The sequence below is a fragment of the Thalassophryne amazonica genome, chromosome 3, assembly GCF_902500255.1.
Source record: "Thalassophryne amazonica chromosome 3, fThaAma1.1, whole genome shotgun sequence".
NCBI lineage: Eukaryota > Metazoa > Chordata > Actinopteri > Batrachoidiformes > Batrachoididae > Thalassophryne > Thalassophryne amazonica.
This window is the reverse complement of record NC_047105.1, coordinates 98,444,510-98,467,057: the sequence shown is the minus strand read 5'-3', so window position 1 is coordinate 98,467,057 and position 22,548 is coordinate 98,444,510. Positions and strand designations below refer to the sequence as shown.

At 41.1% G+C, this 22,548-nt stretch overlaps 1 protein-coding gene across 1 annotated transcript in view; it reads left to right on the top strand.

Moving 5' to 3' along the window:
* LOC117507809 (membrane-associated guanylate kinase, WW and PDZ domain-containing protein 1-like) overlaps positions 1-22,548 on the top strand; it is a 467,280-nt gene that overhangs the window by 337,030 nt on the left and 107,702 nt on the right. Inside the window, exons 9-12 of the mRNA XM_034167605.1 lie at positions 893-1,005; positions 1,987-2,106; positions 13,026-13,211; positions 13,346-14,005. Coding sequence (XP_034023496.1) covers positions 893-1,005; positions 1,987-2,106; positions 13,026-13,211; positions 13,346-14,005 — 1,079 coding nt within the window. The remainder of the gene's footprint in view (positions 1-892; positions 1,006-1,986; positions 2,107-13,025; positions 13,212-13,345; positions 14,006-22,548) is intronic.

The window sequence follows — 22,548 nt, the reverse complement described above, 5'->3', positions numbered from 1 at the left end:
ATATCAGAGGGACAGCTCAGGTGGGACAGTTTGGAGACAAAGTCAGAGAGGCGAGATTGAGATGGTTTGGACATGTGCAGATGAGGGACCCAGGGTATATAGGCAGAAGGATGCTGAGGATGGAGCCACCAGGCAGGTGGAGAAGAGGGAGGCCAAAGAGGAGGTTTATGGATGTGCTGAGGAGGACTTGCAGGTCATTGGTGTAACAGAGGAAGACACAGAGGACGGGGTGAGATGGAAACAATTGATCTACTGTGGCGACCCCTAACGGGATCAGCCAATAAAAGAAGTAGTAGTCTCTACTTGATTGTCACTAGCTTGTTTGCAATGTGATCAATGTATTTGTGTTGCATATGAATTATATCATCGTTCTGTGGAGCTCAACATTAATATGAATGCTTTTTCTGTGTTTTTGATGTTCAAAGCAGCACCTGAGGGCACGGGGATTTTGCATTTCTTTTTTGTCTTTGTAATGTATCTTTAGTATACATTATTCACAGTTGTGCCCCTCAATCACTACACAGTCTGATCACACACCACTTCTTTCAGGTGCAGTTTTTTTGTGCATTTCACACCAGCCACAGATTTTATAGTTTCTGGTTTTATCTGTGAATTACGGCACCATCTCAGAAGTATTTATTTGATATAATTTCAAGTACAGTTGTTGATGATACCTAAGTCACCACTTTACACTGTTAAAGAATCAGACCTTTCACCACGTTTCTCTTCTTCGTCTTTGATGTTTGTACACTATTTCTGGACTCTGCTTTACTCTCATTTATTGTTCTGCATCTTCATCTTTTGTTCTTGTTTTGAATTCACCACCACCCCCCATCCAAATTGACTCAATCTTTGACTGTCTTCCTCTATCACTGTTTCCACTTTCCTACAGTCATATCAACAGGAAAACCCAGTATGAGAATCCAGTGCTGGAGGCTAAGAGGCGTAGGCAGCTGGACCAGCCGCCTCAGCAGCCTCAGCCCCAGAGCCAGCAGCCACCTGAAGGTGAGTGCTACATCCGAGGTTTGTTTACTAGCCCCCGGCATGGGGCCCTTTTATTTTCCTTCTTTCTTCATGTGTGTGATTGTTTGTGTACTGTGTGTACACAGACACACTTTATTAGCAATTGTAGCAACTGTACAACATATTCTTGCTTGCTGCTGTTTTATAATTTGCTAAGTTCCCTTCCTTTGCGGCTGTGCCACGCAGCCTTTTTGAATTTAATTTCCGTTTTTTTGTCTTTTGCTTTCAGGTACTGACTCGTAGTTACTGCAGCATCTGTCTTTTATTAGTGACACTTGACGTGTGTCCTACTAATAACGATAATAAGGATGCAGCATATTACAAATAGATGCTCTCAATTTAGCTCAGACTTATGCAAAAGCACAATCTTTTGCGATTCCTGTAGGTATTTCTTGTTCTAAGTATAAATCACATGCAGGATGCCCTGCAGAGAGATTAATTGCAAATGCAAGCCAACCCACATGGGAACTTTATCATGTTCTACTGTCTGCTCATTCAGCAGGAATCATTCGATTCCTTTCGATTACCTGCTGACCTTTTGCCCATCTGAAAGCTCAATTTCTCTTCAAAAACTCAATAGCTTCAAGGAGTTGTTTCACCCCTTTTCACATCTGCATTGATTCTTCCTTATTGTTAAGAATATTAATGAGTTGTCGCGCAGTCAGTACTGTGCACTGAAACAAAGTGATTACTCAAAAATAGTCGCTGTTGTGGAGAAGGGTGTTTTTTTTTATAGTTTGGGCTTTCCTACCTCTTGTACTTACCTAATGTTGTGAGGGACAACTATGTGACTATATATATCACTGCTGTCAAATCTGAGAATTTCAGAATCTTGTCATAGCACCAAAACCACTTGCAACAGTGGTCATTGTACTAAACCCTTAGTCTTGTTTTTTCAGCAAGAAAGGCAACTGTACACCTGTCTAGACTCTACCTGGAAAAAAATGTCTCTTACTATTACAGAGTGGATCGAGGATTCAACATTGCCAGGACCTCCCATGGCCAGCTATGCTACCAACCACCAGGAGACCTACAGGGACCCTCAGACAGGACCCACAGTGGCCAGTGCTATGGGACAAAAACGTAAGTTTTGATCTGAAACTCAAACCTCACACTTGACGATAACAAGGTTAATGCATTTAGTTTTTAATCATGGTGTTTCCCAGGTAAACATAATACAATTTTGACTATTAAATTGGAATCCTAAATAGGTGTATCAAACAGGTTTTAACTGGAACATGGTCTGGTTTCACCAAGACCCTCTAAGTCTCCCCCCCCCCCCCCCACACACACACACACTATGCTCATGTGAGTATTGATTGTCATTTATTGTCCCTGGTAGCTGTCATTTTTTTCCTCTCTTCCTCTTCTCCTTCTGGTACTACTATTTCTTATTCTTCTCCTCCTCCTGCTACTATTACTTCAACTGCTTCTTGTACACATCCTCCTCCTCAGTTGATACTAAGGAGGAGGATGTGTTTCTGCATTTCAACATGTTTCTGCCCTTCAATCTTAAATCTTTTTTGTTTGTTTGTTTGTTTGTGGATTTACAGGTGCTTCATGTTTATCAACTCCTGTTTATTGAGTTTGTGGATTCATGCATTAGAATGTGAACCCACAAAATAATCAAAATTTTAAGCACCAAAAAAATGTCTGTTGCATTCTTTCACATTCCATGATTTTCAACAAAATACATGAAATTCTCTCATTTTTTTTCATGAGGAAGTTAACATTTGGAAAGTTTGTGGGTACTCATGAAGAAAAAAATATAAAGACCAGATTTCTGCAGATTTGTGCTTTTGCAGAACACTGATATTCCATGAGTGTTTGCTGTGTCTACGTATTGGCTCCGGTCGATCCTCTAGTTTATTGTTCCATTTCTTGGACCTGATAACAGTCTGACTGTACCCATCTTTCAGCAAAATATACACCTGCAGACATGACTAGCCATGTTTTATTTCTTTCTCCTGTTTGCCAGCTCCTTTTATACCAGAGTCCCACTTGCAGTCTGTCTAATTAACTTAGCCATGGGAGAATTAACTGCCTCACCCTGTATTTCCCTCTTGTGCATGCTGGGTTGTCTGTTGATTGTCTTGTCCCTTTTCCCTCACCACTGTCTTTATTTAATGGCTTTTGTCTCACTTCCCAGTGACTCTTTACTTTGGCTCATTTGATATTTCTGTCCATCTTTCTGACTCTGTTTCTTTCTTGTTCTCTCCTTCCTTCCCTTTCCAATACACTACACTGGCATCCTAGGTTTTGACATCCCTCCAGAGAAAGGTGTCACTCCAACTCTCTTTATCTCACTCTCTGCCTTAATGTTTCTTCTGCTGCTTGGTCTGTTCTTACATGTCTGCATCCCTTGTGGACAAAACTGCCATCTTGGTTTGCAGTTTTGTTACATCTTTTGTGGTGTGAAAATGAAAATGAAATTCAAAGGCATTGCACACAAACACAAGGAGACACTGGCTCATTCCAAGAGGAATGCATTTTTCATTAATTTATCAATTTGCATCACTGACATAACCTAACATGGATATGCAACACTGTAAGTACCTTCACACTTTTTTCTTTTTTCTTTGAAGGATGTTGCTTTTTTGTTATTTCTGTGTAGAGGAAAAAAATGAGCACTTATTCTGTCCCTCTATTCATCACAGTGAAATTGTGATTGACTAACTCAATATTGTAACTAATTCATGGCATCCCCTCATTTATTTATATCTTTACTAATGCCAGATAATATAGTAAGAAAGGCAAGAACAACAAAATGAAGAACAAGTTTACTGGGTTGTTATGTTGGGACATATTTTGTGTCAGAACAACACAAAGTGTTTGGAGATTTCTGTTACCATCACAATCAATGCAGTAGTATGGAAATTAATTGCTGGCACTGGATGTTTCAGGTTCCATAGACCTTCATCAAGGCACAGCCATCTCTTATCAAACAGCAGCGATTTCTTTAAGAATAAATAAATAAATTCTGGCCCTTATTTATTTATTTTTTTTATTTGGGATTATTTGTGTCGATCGGATGTAGAAGACATATGCAGTGATGGGAGTTTTCCTGGAATTCTCGGAAATTCGGGTATTTACTTCCATGACAAGCATTTCCGGGTTGTTTTGTTTTTTAGATTTAGTTTATGATGATTATATTTTTAAAATCATTTGGGAGTGTCTCTGAGATGCCGCAGTGGATATTAAGTCTCATGTTTTCGCGTCCTGATCTGAGACTGAAGGATAAATGTACACTAAATAAAAATATAAATGCAACACCTTTGTTTTTGCTCCCATTTTTCAGTTTTTCTTTCTTGTGGGGTCTGAGAGGTTCAGAAATCCAGTCAGTATCTGGTGTGACCACCGTTTGCTTCACACTGTGCACCACATCTCCTTCACATTGAGTTAATCAGCAGCCAGATGTCATCAAATGGGAGCATTTGCCCACTCAAGTCGGTTACGATGATGAACTGCAGTCAGGTCGAGACCCCGATGAGGACGATGAGCATGCAGATGAGCTTTCCTCAGATGGTTTCTGACAGTTGTTGTAGAAATTCTTTGGTTCTGCAAAGTAATTGTTGCAGCAGCTGTCCAGGTGGCTGGTCTCAGACCATCTTGGAGGTGAACATGCTGGATGTGGAGGTCCTGGGCTGGTGTGGTTGCACGTGGTTTGCAGTTGTGAGGCCAGTTGAATGTACTGTCACATTTGCTGAAGTGCCTTTGGAGATGGCTTATTGTAGAGAAATGACCATTCAATTCACAGTTAACAGCTCTGGTGGACATTCCTGCAGTCAGCATGCCACACTCCCTCAAAACGTGCGACACCTGTGGCATTGGAATGTGTGATAAAACTGGACATTTCAGAGTGGCCTTTTATTGTGGCCAGCCTAAGGCACACCTATGCAATAATCATGCTGTCCAATAAGCATCTTGAGGTGGGATGGATAATCTCGGCAAAGGAGAAGTGCTCACTAACACAGATTTAGACAGATTTGTGAACAATATTTGAGAGAAATTGGTCTTTGGGTATACAGAAAATGTTTTAGATCTTTGAGTTCAGCTCATGAAAAATGGGACCAAAAACGAAAGTGTTGCATTTATATTTTGTTCAGTGTACTTTTGAAGGGTTTCCATGGGAATTTTAGTTTTCCCCTTCAAATTTTAACAAATTTGCAGGAGACATGTAAGAGAAAGCATATTCAAGGTTCAAAGTTTATGGTGAATGAATTTCCCCACATAAAACTGCAACATACATGAATTTTTGCAAACTAAGTAAAAATATGACTGTTACTATTGACAATTGACATAACACACGGGTGTGGAAGTGGTCTTACCTTTATCTAGCAGACATTATATATATACGAGGTCTATTAGAAAAGTATCCGACCTTATTATTTTTTTCAAAAACTATATGGTTTTGAATCACGTGCAATTACATCAGACAAGCTTGAACCCTCGTGGGCATGCGAGAGTTTTTTCACGCCTGTCGGTTGCGTCATTCGCCTGTGGGCAGGCTTTGAGTGAGGAGTGGTCCACCCCTCCCTTCTATTTTTTCATTGTTTAGGAATGGCTCAGAGACTGCCGCTTTGCTTGATCAAAATTTTTTCAGAAACTGTAAGGCACATCCAAGTGGACACCATTTGAGAAATTCAGCTGGTTTTCAGTGAAAATTTTAAGGGCTGATGAGAGATTATGGAGTGTTAATGTCGCTTTAAGGACAACCCACGGAGCCGGAGGGCGCGCCGCGCTCCGAGTCGCCATCGTCAGCCTGTTTCGAGCTGAAAACTTCCCACTTTAAGCCTCTGTTGACCCAGGACGTCGTGAGAGAACAGAGAAGTTTCAGAAGAGGTCGGGATCAGCAGTTTATCCGGACATTCCACTGTTAAGGAGATTTTGTAATGAAAGACGTGCGGACGGATTCGCGCGTCGGCAGGCAGCCACTCATGGCCTGACGCCACAGAGAAACACCTCCGTTGGAAGCCTTACAGGACAAGTTTGAACATGCCCAGCTGTTAGACAGTTTCTCGGATACTCACTCGACTGAAAACCATCGAAAGCCGCCTGAATTTTATGAATGGTTATCAACACGGAGGTGTTTCTCTGTAGTGCCGGGCCATGAGTGGCTGCCTGCCGACGTGCGAATCCGTCCGCACGTCTTTCATTACAAAATCTCCTTTAACAGTGGAATGTCTGGATAAACTGCTGATCCCAACCTCTTCTGAAACTTCTCTGTTCTCTCACGACGTCCTGGGTCAACACAGGCTTAAATTCAGAAGTTTTCAGCTCGAAACAGGCTGACGACGGCGGCTCAGAGCGCGGTGCGCCCTCCGGCTCCGTAGGTTGTCCTTAAAGCGACAGTAACACTCCATAATCTCTCATCAGCCCTTAAAATTTTCACCGAAAACCAGCTGAATTTCTCAAATGGTGTCCACTCGGATGTGCCTTACAATTTCTGAAAAAATTTTGATCAAGCAAAGCGGCAGTCTCTGAGCCATTCCTAAACAATGAAAAAATAGATGGGAGGGGTGGACCACTCCTCACTCAAAGCCTGCCCACAGGCGAATGACGCAACCGACAGGCGTGAAAAAACTCACGCATGCCCACGAGGGTTCAAGCTTGTCTGATGTAATTACTCGTGATTCAAATCCATATAGTTTTTGAAAAAATAAAAAGGTCGATTTCTTTTCTAATAGACCACGTGTGTATATATATATATATATGTGTGTATGTATATATATATATATGTGTGTATGTATATGTATGTATATATATACAACCCCTGGCAAAAATTATGGAATCACCGGCCTCGGAGGATGTTCATTCAGTTGTTTAATTTTGTACAAAAAAAGCAGATCACAGACATGACACAAAACTAAAGTCATTTCAAATGGCAACTTTCTGGCTTTAAGAAACACTATAAGAAATCAAGAAAAAACATTGTGGCAGTCAGTAACGGTTACTTTTTTAGACCAAGCAGAGGGAAAAAATTATGGAATCACTCAATTCTGAGGAAAAAATTATGGAATCATGAAAAACAAAAGAACGCTCCAACACATCACTAGTATTTTGTTGCACCACCTCTGGCTTTTATAACAGCTTGCAGTCTCTGAGGCATGGACTTAATGAGTGACAAACAGTACTCCTCATCAGTCTGGCTCCAACTTTCTCTGATTGCTGTTGCCAAATCAGCTTTGCAGGTTGGAGCCTTGTCATGGACCATTTTCTTCAACTTCCACCAAAGATTTTCAATTGGATTAAGATCCGGACTATTTGCAGGCCATGACATTGACCCTGTGTCAATGTCAAGGAATGTTTTCACAGTCTTTGCTCTATGGCAAGATGCATTATCATCTTGAAAAATGATTTCATCATCCCCAAACATCCTTTCAATTGATGGGATAAGAAAAGTGTCCAAAATATCAACGTAAATTTGTGCATTTATTGAGGATGTAATGACAGCCATCTCCCCAGTGCCTTTACCTGACATGCAGCCCCATATCATCAATGACTGTGGAAATTTACATGTTCTCTTCAGGCAGTCATCTTTATAAATCTCATTGGAACGGCACCAAACAAAAGTTCCAGCATCATCACCTTGCCCAGTGCAGATTCGAGATTCATCACTGAATATGACTTTCATCCAGTCATCCACAGTCCACGATTGCTTTTCCTTAGCCCATTGTAACCTTGTTTTTTTTCTGTTTAGGTGTTAATGATGGCTTTCATTTAGCTTTTCTGTATGTAAATCCCATTTCCTTTAGGCGGTTTCTTACAGTTCGGTCACAGACGTTGACTCCAGTTTCCTCCCATTCATTCCTCATTTGTTTTGTTGTGCATTTTCGATTTTTGAGACATATTACTTTAAGTTTTCTGTCTTGACGCTTTGATGTCTTCCTTGGTCTACCAGTATGTTTGCCTTTAACAACCTTCCCATGTTGTTTGTATTTGGTCCAGAGTTTAGACACAGCTGACTGTGAACAACCAACATCTTTTGCAACATTGCGTGATGCTTTACCCTCTTAAGAGTTTGATAATCCTCTCCTTTGTTTCAATTGACATCTCTCGTGTTGGAGCCATGATTCATGTCAGTCCACTTGGTGCAACAGCTCTCCAAGGTGTGATCACTCCTTTTTAGATGCAGACTAATGAGCAGATCTGATTTGATGCAGGTGTTAGTTTTGGGGATGAAAATTTACAGGGTGATTCCATAATTTATTCCTCAGAATTGAGTGAGTCCATAATTTTTTCCCGCTGCTTGGTCTAAAAAAGTAACCGTTACTGACTGCCACAATTTTTTTTCTTGATTTCTTATAGTGTTTCTTAAAGCCAGAAAGTTGCCATTTGAAATTACTTTAGTTTTGTGTCATGTCTGTGATCTGCTTTTTTTCTACAAAATTAAACAACTGAATGAACATCCTCCGAGGCCGGTGATTCCATAATTTTTGCCAGGGGTTGTATATATATATATATATATATATATATATATATATATATATATATATATATATATATATATATTCTCAGTGACTTGGAAATGTTTATGTATGCATCCCCGACTTGTCTAAGGAAAACTAACTGTCAATGTAATGATTTGTATTAAAAATAATCCTTATATTCAGTTTTTAATTCCATCCATTTTGTATACTCACTTACTCCAATTAAGGGTAACGGGGGGCTGGAGCCTATCCCAGCAGTCATAGGGCGTGAGGCAGGGTACACCCTGGACAGGATGCTAGTCTGTCACAGGGCCACAGATAGACAGACAAACACATTCACACTCACAAGCACACCTATGATCGATTAAAAGTTTCCACTTCACCTAACCTGCATGTCTTTGGATGTGGGTGGAAGCCGGGGCCCCTGGCGAGAACCCACACAAACAAGTGGAAAACATGCAAACTCCACACAGAAAGGCCCCAGGTGGGAAGCAATCCTCAGTTCCTAAATTTTTAATGGAATGTTTTTGTTAATACCCCCACCCAAATTACAGCTCCAAGCACATCTTTGTTGTTTAACCCCTTTCACACCAGGCCTGCTTCGAGTTGCGTCATGTGATGTCATGACAATGCCACGGTGATGCAACCTAGTGCCGAGACGATGCAGCTCAACACCACAACACCATGACGGATGCAAATGGTGAAGCGAGTCGGATGCCAAAAATTAAACATGTTTCATTTTTCTGAGTCGAGCACAGGACACAGAAAGGAAGTAGTTTTTTCACAAGTTGAGGCAAATTAATGGTACTCAACGTGACTAGAAGCCACACCCTCACAATACAACGTTACCCAACGCCAATTTATGATTCCTGCTGTGTTCCATTGTTCCCAAAGTATAAATCATGCAGAATTGTTTTTATAATGTGTACACAATGCAGTAAAACTACACGCTCAAAGAGCACAGAAAAAAAATGCTCATATTGCAGCCTGGCTGCTGCAGCTCCTCGCTCTCACTCTAAATAAAGTCCATCAGTCCTGCTCAAAGACTGATTGCCAGAGACAGGACATGTCCACATCCAGTACAACTCCGGACATCTCCAGTCTACTCACGGACGGTTTGTTTGCACGCGCGAACTCGCCGGCTGCAGCTTGTGGTCACAGGAAGAAAGATAAACTATAACAGAAATCAGAGCGCAGTCCTGCACCGCTGCACAAGAACAAATATAAACTAGAAGAGAAATCAGAGCGCACAGTCTGGCTGCAGCCAGTCTGCCAGGTCTTCCTCTGCGCTCTCACCTCCTCTCTGCCCACCTTGCTGCGCACACCTGACTCAGACATTCCTGTGTCGTCATGACGCTGAATGAAGCAACTCGAAGCAGGCCCGGTGTGAAAGGGGTTTTACTGTTAACTGCATTGTGGTGGTGTATAGAGGAGAAATTGTTTCACTGTCAAAATACTTATGGACCTGACTGTAGGCAGTGGAATAATTTTTGTGAGTCTGCATATTATTGGGTAAATCCCCTTTCCAAAATATGAATCACATGAAAGGTTTAGTAACATAGTCTATTATATTCATAACTGGTCATAAGTATTTGTCTGTGTAATCTGTTTTTCGTTTTTGCCCTTACATACAATACTTATAAGTCCATTCAGCTGCTCCTTTGTTTTCACTCAGGGTCGCTACAGCAGATCCGTATGTTGATTTGGCACAAGTTTTATGCGAGATGCCCTTCTGGACCGAATTCTGCATTACATGGAGAAATGGCAAGGGTGGGGTTTGAACCAATACTTAACCTCCTGAACCCGAGGGTCCCCCAATTGGGGACCTTCGGACAAAGTTTCAAAACAGGCTGTAGACAACGCACTAATTACAGAAAAACATAGTAATATTGCATATCAAACAGCTTGAAAAGTGCTACATGCTTATGTAAACTGTTTTTACTGGGCACAAACACAACTCTGATGACACGTAAATGAATGACTTTAGAACAAATTCCTAAAACCTTACTTTTGTCAACCCTCTCGCAACATTTCTGTCTCCAGGACAGCAGAACTTTAGGCTAAACACACAATCTACCCCTCAAATGAAAGCAGAGAACCTACAAATTCCAAAGATGCTTTTTCCAGCTCGACACAACACAGCACCACAGAGATATCAGCCAAAGTAGAACATGACAAAAAGTCACTTTCCGAAATCACAGCAGTAAAACTTGTTTTACCTTTGCCGTTTTGCCATCTAAAGTATATTCCATTTGTAAATAAATGCTATTTTCTGATACTTCCATCTCTTGTGCACCACACAAAACTGTCCGGGCATTTCTAGCATGATTTTTGGGTCCTGCTAGAAATGCTGGCTCAGAGTGTAATGAATGAAAAACGTATCCGTTCCACGTGTCTCGGATCTCTGCCTCCTAGTTGGCTGTGGGTGGGGGTGCAAGTATTAGCCTCATTCTATAGGCTTCCACGATTGTCCATGGTGTCAATCATGCAAACTGACCAATCCGCCAGTGAGGTAGGTCTCAGCGTAAAGGTAAATACACTTGCTTGAGGAATCGGCCATTACACACGAGAGCACGATGCATCGGAGCTTATTCAGTTGACGCTGTTTTTTGTTACAATTATTAGTTTATTTTATTACAGTTTGAGGGGTAGATTGTGTGTTTAGCCTTTTTAGTAACTAAATTGTAAATAGTAGTTGTATGTTCTGATAATATGCATGTTGTATTATATTCATTGGTAAAACAACTTGATAACGATTTTATCATATACCTATAAATGATAAATGTATGGTTTTCTGAAGGGTGTAAAAAGCCATATTCATTGGTGAACAACTTGATAACAATTTTATCATATACAGTGGTCCCTCGTTTATCACGGGAGTTACATTCTAAAAATAACCCGCGATAGGCGAAATCCACAAAGTAGTCAGCGTTATTTTTTACAATTATTATAGATGTTTTAAGGCTGTAAAACCCCTCACTACACACTTTATACACTTTTCTCAAACAGGCATTAACATTTTCTCACTTTTCTCTCCTGTGTAAACACTCAAAGTTCAAACCTTAGTAGAAAAAAAAAAATAGAACGTTTTACTATAAATAATTATGATGGCTTTTAGAACTAATGAATTTAATTTTAACGATCAACCTACGAGGTTGAACACATAAGAAATTATTAATAGAGACTCACCAGTATTTCACAGTTCCTCTGACCGCGCCTCTTCGTCGTGGCGCCGCTCTGCTGTCCGGATTGGCTGATTACTCGGGTGGTATGAAAAATATTACCCGTCCGCGAAAGGGTGTATTGCTATTTATTCTTTAGTGTTTTATCCAATCATATTGGCATATCATTTATAGGTATATGATAAATATATATATTGCATTATAACTAAAATTTTCATAAAATGTCAAAAAGTGTTTTTTTAGGTCTGCTAATAACCATTAGTGATAGCAAAATTAAATATATAGCTTATTCCTGACAAAAGTCCAAATGGCATCAATAGTGCCGAACGGTGCAGAAATGGTCATGCGCCTGACCTGCCTGTACTAAAACCTCTCTAGTTTTGTTCTGCTTCACATGATCAGTTTCAAACTTTGCAGAGATGATGTCCACATGTTATATTTATGATTTATGAAGCAATACATCTTCATTAGCAACATTCCAAAGAGTTATCCATCATAAATTAATAAAAGGCGAAACTAAAAAATATAAATTTTTGCTGTGTTCCAACTTGATTTTCTCTTCACCAGTAACACATACATGCATAACACCAAACCTGTTCAAATACTCCTTGTGGTTGCTGAAATATACACATTTATTTATGGGTATTGTTTTCAAGGATTGGGCATGAAATGTCAATATTATTGTCCTTGTCGTGTGGCGTACATATGATCAGGTTTTGTCATCGAGGATTTCCACTGTTTTGTACCATATACATCAGGGGTGGGCAACCTGTTCCAGAAAGGGCCAAGGGGGTGCAGGTTTTCTTTGCAGCCACTGACTCCACCAGGTGATTTCACTGATTAACTGATTCCATCTGCTCAAAGTGATATTAATCAGTGAAATCACCTGGTGGAGTCAGTGCTGCAAAGAAAAGCTGCACCCCCTTGGCCCTTTCTGGAACAAGTTTCCCACCCCTGATATACATTTGTACATACATGTACTGATGACTCTGAGTACATCTTCATTGATGCTCCTGGACTTGTCAGGTATTTTGGGTCATCATCATTCATTTCTTTTCGGGTTTAACCTAATTAATACTAATTCATTCAGTTCATTAAGTTTAACCAGAAATTTTGAATCATTGTGTCAGTCTCTCTCACGCCCACTGAACCATGAAGAATATCCATTGCAGTCACTTCTTGGTTGGTGCTCTCCTTGCAGAGGTTGAATATATTACACCCACCAGTGAGCAAAAGTATTTCACTCAACCCCGATACAGTCTATCATCACAAAAGCGAGTACAGTTTCAGCTTCTTGAATGGCTCAAATATAGCCAAAAGCTGCTTCATGGGCTTTGTACTGTGATTGGTGTGTCAGAAAGTTTAATTATTTGTGCTTGCATCTATTCAGGTGGGAAGCCTTTCTTTACACGGAACCGATCCGAACTGAAGGGGACTTTTATTAATACCAAGCTGAAAAAGAGTCGTAGAGGGTTTGGTTTCACTGTTGTTGGAGGCGATGAGCCAGATGAGTTCCTGCAGATCAAGAGCCTGGTCCTGGATGGTCCTGCTGCTCTTGATGGCAAGATGGAGACAGGTGAGATGGATTTTTTATTTATTTATTTTTTTGGGGGCAAAAATCATGAATATTGTCTATTGGTTTCTTTTTCTGAAGGCACAGTGTAGAATCAAGAATCAATTGTCGCTAACACCTTTCTCCCAACTTTCAAGGTGATGTCATCGTGAGCGTCAATGATACGTGTGTGCTTGGCTACACACATGCCCAAGTTGTGAAGATCTTCCAGTCCATCCCAATTGGCTCAATGGTTAACTTGGAGCTCTGTCGTGGCTACCCACTTCCCTTTGACCCAGATGACCCCAACACCAGCCTAGTTACCTCAGTAGCTATTCTCGACAACAAAGACCCCATCATTGTTAACGGCCAGGAGGTGTCAAACAGCTATGACTCTCCATCTAGCCACAACAGTCAGAATACCAACAGTGGTTCAGCCAATGGCACAGCACCCCTCAATGGCCTCCCTCGACCCCAAAGCCCCTCTGTAGAGGCAGCTTCCGATACCTCATCCCAACATGGTTATCCCAGCGATGTGGTCACTCTAGCCTCATCCATTGCCACACAGCCAGAGCTTATCACTGTACATATGGAGAAAGGTGACAAAGGCTTCGGCTTCACCATTGCTGACAGTCCTGGAGGCGGAGGGCAGAGAGTGAAGCAGATTGTGGACTACCCACGCTGCCGTGGCCTCAAGGAGGGTGACATCATTGTTGAGGTCAACAAGAGAAATGTGCAGAACATGTCTCATAACCAGGTGGTAGACCTGCTCAGCAAGTGTCCCAAAGGCAGTGAGGTCACCATGCTGGTGCAGAGAGGTGAGTGGAAGCTAAAACCTCATTATGTATGCTTGTTTTGTGGAGAGCAGTTTCATGCATCCTGAATTGTATACTCATAGGTTGAAGAAAAACCTTTCTTGTGAATCTGTTAATGCTGTTGACAAAAAAGTAGCAGCCTTCTGCCTTACCAGCTGTTTCAGCTTACAGAAAGCACGTTATTACCAGTAAATTATTTATTTAAGAAAACAAAGTTGAACTAAAAACAAGCTTGCAAAAAAGGTGTGATGATTATTGTGCAGTGAAGGTGAAAAGCAGCAGCGTAGAACATGGAGGAAGGTGTGAAGATGGTACTGAACGGCATTGGCGGTTAGATGTTTTTAGCCTTCTTGAATTCAAAAAATAAAGTAAAAGGAGAGGTAGAGGACCCACAAAATCATAAGCAAGCGAGAAAAGCTAAGGTTGGTTTTCCAGGTTAGAGTCGAGATGATTTTGCTTTTATTCTCTCTCCATTCTGTCCAGCACTCACCTTGTCTTTGTGTTTTGCATCTTATATGGTCTCTTTTTTTTCTGTCTGCTGTGATGATCTGCAATGAAAGTGCCCCGTTTGCTTGAATTGGGGCATGATAAAGATGCCACCCAGGTGCACAGAAAAGGCTTTTATTCACCCAGCTGAATATTTGGTTTAGTGTAAGTGGGAGCTTGTGGTGTTGTGTGCACATGAAAATGTTCATGTCAAATGTTAACAAAACAGCTCTTAGCCTTGAGAACTAGATTTTGTCCTGACTTCTGAAAATCACTGCCACACAGAAGCGCCACATTGAAACAAAGCAACTGTGAATGGAGGATAAAACTAGCATGATTAAATTTTTGGTATTTTCCTTCCAATCCCCTTTTGACCGGCCGACCTCTGGAGCTCCAAGCATACTGTGTGAAACAAGTAATTGGACCTTTTTCACTGTCGGGCTGTCTATAGCTTGCCTTGCGGCTTATTATACTCAACAAAAATATAAACGCAACACTTTTGGTTTTGCTCCCATTTTGTATGAGATGAACTCAAAGATCTAAAACTTTTCCCACATACACAATATCACCATTTCCCTCAAATATTGTTCACAAACCAGTTGAAATCTGTGATAGTGAGCACTTCTCCTTTGCTGAGAAAATCCATCCCACCTCACAGGTGTGCCATACCAAGATGCTGATTAGACACCATGATTAGTGCACAGGTGTGCCTTAGACTGCCCACAATAAAAGGCCACTCTGAAAGGTGCAGTTTTGTTTTATTGGGGGGGATACCAGTCAGTATCTGGTGTGGCCACCATTTGCCTCATGCAGTGCAACACATCTCCTTCGCATCATCCGCGAAGAGAACACCTCTCCAACGTGCCAAACGCCAGCGAATGTGAGCATTTGCCCACTCAAGTCGGTTACGACGACAAACTGGAGTCAGGTCGAGACCACGATGAGGACGACAAGCATGCAGACGAGCTTCCCTGAGACGGTTTCTGACAGTTTGTGCAGAAATTCTTTGGTTATGCAAACCGATTGTTTCAGCAGCTGTCCGAGTGGCTGGTCTCAGACGATCTTGGAGGTGAACATGCTGGATGTGGAGGTCCTGGGCTGGTGTGGTTACACGTGGTCTGCGGTTGTGAGGCTGGTTGGATGTACTGCCAAATTCTCTGAAACGACTTTGGAGACGGCTTATGGTAGAGACATGAACATTCAATACACGAGCAACATCTCTGGTTGACATTCCTGCTGTCAGCATGCCAACTGCACGCTCCCTCAAATCTTGCAACATCTGTGGCATTGTGCTGTGTGATAAAACTGCACCTTTCAGAGTGGCCTTTTATTGTGGGCAGTCTAAGGCACACCTGTGCACTAATCATGGTGTCTAATCAGCATCTTGGTATGGCACACCTGTGAGGTGGGATGGATTTTCTCAGCAAAGGAGAAGTGCTCACTATCACAGATTTAGACTGGTTTGTGAACAATATTTGAGAGAAATGGTGATATTGTGTATGTGGAAAAAGATTTAGATCTTTGAGTTCATCTCATACAAAATGGGAGCAAAACCAAAAGTGTTGCGTTTATATTTTTGTTGAGTGTGTGCGTGTGCACACTCACAAGGTTGATTTCTGCTGCTGGTTAAGTGCTTACGACTGCCAAGGGAAACTGGTCAGATGAATAGTAGCCTCGTCACATTGTATTTTTACATCGTCACCCTGTGTGTGTGTGTGTGTGTGTGTGTGTGTGTGTGTGTGTGTGTGTGTGTGTGTGTGTGTGTGTGTGTGTGTGTGTGTGTGTGTGTGTGTGTTTGAGGTGGGTGGGGGTGGGGGTGGGGGTGTGCCCTCTACTTAATTTGTATCTTTTGCTGTCTGAATTCATATCTTTCACCATTTTGCTAAGTTCACCCCACTTTTTCTTTCACACACCCACAGTCTAAGCACCAGAACTCTTGCTTTCCCTCGTGGTTATGGTGGGATAATGGTCGGGGTCAGGTGGTTTAGTGATGCAACAGTTACAAAGCAGATAAAGCACAAATACAGGCATGGTGCCCCTCCCCTTCATTCGTCATTCAAACATAGTTTGCGCATGCATTGAACTGTAGTCCAGACATGATGCATGAATGTGATGTGTTTGCTTGAAGATGTCACAATGGCAATCACCAAGTTCAAAATTTTGCATATTGCATTCACCCAAAACTGCTACGGTACACAACATAAGCCCTGTACAGTGTGTTTTGTTTGTGTTCCATCTCTGAAACATGCAGTGATGTGGATGGAGTACAGTTTTTTTTTTTTTTTGTTTTTTCATACAAGAAAACAGATGACATCCAGGCTTGAGTTGCCCATGTGCCTTCTGGTAAACTGTAGCTGAAATTTCATGTCTTCTGTTCAAAGAAAATCCTTCTCTGTGCCACTTCACCATGAAGCTGTGTAATTTGTGATAGACAAAAAGTTGCAATACGCACACTTTCTCCAATCACAGCCACAGAAGCCTATAACTCCTTCAAGGATGACATGGGTGTTTTTGTTGGCTTCCCTAATTAGTCTCCTTCTGCCCACTCCAGATGGATTTACCAGTCAGAACCATGCTTTCTGCATTTCTTGAAAGTGTATGCACATTACATTTTTTACAAATCTAGCTATTATAAAGTCCATTTATTTCTGTGGTACATCACAAAATTACTGTTAATTATATTGCTCGTATAGTATTTATTTAGTTTCCCCATATACAGCTGCAACATACATTGACTGATTTTTGCAAATCAAGTAAAAGTGTGACTAAAGTTACCATTGACTATTGACACAACACACGAGTGTGAAAGTGGTCTTACCTTTATCTAGCAGACATCGGATATATATTCAGTGAGTTGGAAATGTTTGTGTCCATTCCCTGACTTGTCTATAGAAAACCAACTGTAAATGTGATGATTTGTATTAAAAGTAATCCTTATATTCAGTTCCTAAATCCATCTATTTTTTTTTTATACCTGCCTACTCCAATTAAGGGTCAGTGGAGGCAGCAGCCTATTCCAGCAGTCGCAGGGCGTGAGGCGGGTACACCCTGGACAGGAAGCCAGTCTGTCACAGGGCCACATGTAGACAGACAAACACATTCAAAGCTGCAAGCACACCTACGATTAGTTTAAAGTTAACAATTCACCTAACCTGCATATCTTTGGATGTGGGTGGAAGCTGGAGGCCCCGGACGGAACCCACACAAACACGTGGAGAACTTGCAAACTCCACACAGAAGCCCCCGGGTGGGGAGCAATCCTCAGTTCCTAAATGGTTAATATAGTATTTTTGTTTTTTTGTTTTTTTGGGGGGGGGGTTGATGTCTGGAATTTAATTTGTATCTTTTGCTGTCTCAATTTGTATCTTTCACCATCTTGTCAAGTTCACCCCCCTTCCTTTCCCCTGTGGTCCTGTGGTTATGGTGGGACCCCAGTGTCGGGGTCGTGCGGTTTAGTGATGCAACAGTTTTTTAATTTAAGCTCTGTAGCGTAATGTTTTTGCACTAAATGCAGTTTCCCTCTTTGATATTTGTCACATTGAATGTTAAAGCTTACATTTGCTTACTTGTCAGTGACTCATCATTTGCATGCTATGTGTGTTGTATGGTTTGCTATTACACATGCACGTGCTCACACACACAGTGTCACACTTGTGGAAATAAATCAAGGTTATGGACACAGTACTTTAACTACTCTTCTCTCCCCAACTGTTGTTCACTCCACGAGCAGCAATAAACCACACTGGCCTCTAATTGGGGTCCTGATGTCAGCTTTATTTATCAGGCACACACACCTTTTTCTGTCCTGTGCACTCTCTACTGCTTTTCTTTCCATCCATTGGGATCACTTCTTTCCTTTGCAAACACTGCTCTTCTGTGGACAAACAAGCGTTAACACATAGACTGTCTGAAACCTGACAGTCATAAATGCCACCACAGATTCAAAGTAGAAAGACCTTTGTGCAGTATAAAATTTGCATACTGCATTGTGTATCTGTTCCCGAATGACAGTTTGCAGACTCACACCTCTCCACCCACGTGCAGGTCCATCATGGTGAGATTCCACAAATCTCAATGAGATTCATAGTTTGGCATCTCAGTTTTGTAAATGGTCTACTAATTCCTCTCCAAGCAAATCAACAAAGATGGATATTTTTCAGCTAGGGATGCAGTCTCCTGACCCTTCAATGAATGGAAATTCACTTTATTAATTTTAAGCTACAACCGTCCCTGGTAGGTCCATAAATATTTCAGTATTTTTGCTGTTTTAGGTCCATAAATATTGGAGTATTTTTGCTGTTTTAGCTGTGGATCACAGCATATTAGAGTTAAAAGCAAATCATGAATATAAGCCCATAGTGTAGACTTAACTGTAATATGAGGGTAATCACATTAGAAATTGTTAAATGATATAATAATTGATCAACATATTGATTTATTCTGCCTAACAGAAACCTGGTTACAGCAGGATGAATATGTTAGTTTAAATGAGTCAACACCCCCGAGTCACACTAACTGTCAGAATGCTCGTAGCACGGGCCGGGGCGGAGGATTAGCAGCAATCTTCCATTCCAGCTTATTAATTAATCAAAAACCCAGACAGAGCTTTAATTCATTTGAAAGCTTGTCTCTTAGTCTTGTCCATCCAAATTGGAAGTCCCAAAAACCAGTTTTATTTGTTATTATCTATCGTCCACCTGGTCGTTACTGTGAGTTTCTCTGTGAATTTTCAGACCTTTTGTCTGACTTAGTGCTTAGCTCAGATAAGATAATTATAGTGGGCGATTTTAACATCCACACAGATGCTGAGAATGACAGCCTCAACACTGCATTTAATCTATTATTAGACTCTATTGGCTTTGCTCAAAAAGTAAATGAGTCCACCCACCACTTTAATCATATCTTAGATCTTGTTCTGACTTATGGTATGGAAATAGAAGACTTAACAGTATTCCTTGAAAACTCCCTTCTGTCTGATCATTTCTTAATAACATTTACATTTACTCTGATGGACTACCCAGCAGTGGGGAATAAGTTTCATTACACTAGAAGTCTTTCAGAAAGCGCTGTAACTAGGTTTAAGGATATGATTCCTTCTTTATGTTCTCTAATGCCATATACCAACACAGTGCAGAGTAGCTACCTAAACTCTGTAAGGGAGATAGAGTATCTCGTCAATAGTTTTACATCCTCATTGAAGACAACTTTGGATGCTGTAGCTCCTCTGAAAAAGAGAGCTTTAAATCAGAAGTGTCTGACTCCGTGGTATAACTCACAAACTCGTAGCTTAAAGCAGATAACCCGTAAGTTGGAGAGGAAATGGCGTCTCACTAATTTAGAAGATCTTCACTTAGCCTGGAAAAAGAGTCTGTTGCTCTATAAAAAAGCCCTCCGTAAAGCTAGGACATCTTTCTACTCATCACTAATTGAAGAAAATAAGAACAACCCCAGGTTTCTTTTCAGCACTGTAGCCAGGCTGACAAAGAGTCAGAGCTCTATTGAGCTGAGTATTCCATTAACTTTAACTAGTAATGACTTCATGACTTTCTTTGCTAACAAAATTTTAACTATTAGAGAAAAAATTACTCATAACCATCCCAAAGACGTATCGTTATCTTTGGCTGCTTTCAGTGATGCCGGTATTTGGTTAGACTCTTTCTCTCCGATTGTTCTGTCTGAGTTATTTTCATTAGTTACTTCATCCAAACCATCAACATGTTTATTAGACCCCATTCCTACCAGGCTGCTCAAGGAAGCCCTACCATTATTTAATGCTTCGATCTTAAATATGATCAATCTATCTTTGTTAGTTGGCTATGTACCACAGGCTTTTAAGGTGGCAGTAATTAAACCATTACTTAAAAAGCCATCACTTGACCCAGCTATCTTAGCTAATTATAGGCCAATCTCCAACCTTCCTTTTCTCTCAAAAATTCTTGAAAGGGTAGTTGTAAAACAGCTAACTGATCATCTGCAGAGGAATGGTCTATTTGAAGAGTTTCAGTCAGGTTTTAGAATTCATCATAGTACAGAAACAGCATTAGTGAAGGTTACAAATGATCTTCTTATGGCCTCGGACAGTGGACTCATCTCTGTGCTTGTTCTGTTAGATCTCAGTGCTGCTTTTGATACTGTTGACCATAAAATTTTATTACCGAGATTAGAGCATGCCATAGGTATTAAAGGCACTGCGCTGCGGTGGTTTGAATCATATTTGTCTAATAGATTACAATTTGTTCATGTAAATGGGGAATCTTCTTCACAGACTAAAGTTAATTATGGAGTTCCACAAGGTTCTGTGCTAGGACCAATTTTATTCACTTTATACATGCTTCCCTTGGGCAGTATTATTAGACGGTATTGCTTAAATTTTCATTGTTACGCAGATGATACCCAGCTTTATCTATCCATGAAGCCAGAGGATACACACCAATTAGCTAAACTGCAGGATTGTCTTACAGACATAAAGACATGGATGACCTCTAATTTCCTGCTTTTAAACTCAGATAAAACTGAAGTTATTGTACTTGGCCCCACAAATCTTAGAAGCATGGTGTCTAACCAGATCGTTACTCTGGATGGCATTTCCCTGATCTCTAGTAATACTGTGAGAAATCTTGGAGTCATTTTTGATCAGGATATGTCATTCAAAGCGCATATTAAACAAATATGTAGGACTGCCTTTTTGCATTTACGCAATATCTCTAAAATCAGAAAGGTCTTGTCTCAGAGTGATGCTGAAAAACTAATTCATGCATTTATTTCCTCTAGGCTGGACTATTGTAATTCATTATTATCAGGTTGTCCTAAAAGTTCCCTAAAAAGCCTTCAGTTGGTTCAGAATGCTGCAGCTAGAGTACTGACGGGGACTAGCAGGAGAGAGCATATCTCACCCGTGTTGGCCTCCCTTCATTGGCTTCCTGTTAATGCTAGAATAGAATTTAAAATTCTTCTTCTTACTTATAAGGTTTTGAATAATCAGGTCCCATCTTATCTTAGGGACCTCGTAGTACCATATTACCCCATTAGAGCGCTTCGCTCTCAGACTGCGGGCTTACTTGTAGTTCCTAGGGTTTGTAAGAGTAGAATGGGAGGCAGAGCCTTCAGCTTTCAGGCTCCTCTCCTGTGGAACCAGCTCCCAATTCAGATCAGGGAGACAGATACCCTCTCTACTTTTAAGATTAGGCTTAAAACTTTCCTTTTCGCTAAGGCTTATAGTTAGGGCTGGATCGGGTGACCCTGGACCATCCCTTGGTTATGTTGCTTTAGACGTAGACTGTGGGGGGGTTCCCATGATGCACTGTTTCTTTCTCTTTTTGCTCCGTATGCATCACTCTGCATTTAATCATTAGTGATCGATCTCTTTTTCCTGGTTCTTTCCCTCAGCCCCAACCAGTCTCAGCAGAAGACTGCCCCTCCCTGAGCCTGGTTCTGCTGGAGGTTTCTTCCTGTTAAAAGGGAGTTTTTCCTTCCCACTGTGGCCAAGTGCTTGCTCATAGGGGGTCGTTTTGACCGTTGGGGTTTTTCATAATTATTGTATGGCCTTGCCTTGCAATGTGGAGCGCCTTGGGGCAACTGTTTGTTGTGATTTGGCGCTATATAAGAAAAAAGTTGAGTTGATTGATTGAAGTCCATAAAAGTTTCACAGAAAACCAACCGAATCTTCGAAATGGTTTCCAGCTGGTTGTCTGGCAGAGTTTCTGAAAAAATTTTAATGCAACAAAACGGCAGTCCTTCAGACATTCTTCTGACAATGAAAAAATGATGAGGGGGGTGGACCAGTGCTCACACAAAGCCTGCCCACAGGCGAATGACGCAACCGACAGGCGTGAAAAAACTCACACATGTGCACGAAGGTTCACACTTGGCTGATGCAATCACACGTAATTCAAATCCATATGGTTTTTGAAAAAAATAAAAAGGTCCGATACTTTTCTCACAGACCTGGTACACCCGCAACTGTGTGGATCGATCACTTCCCAGAAAAAGGAAAAAAAAAAACATCCATAACCAGACCAGCTAGAACCAAACCAAGGGTTCCTGGATAGTCACCTCTGCAC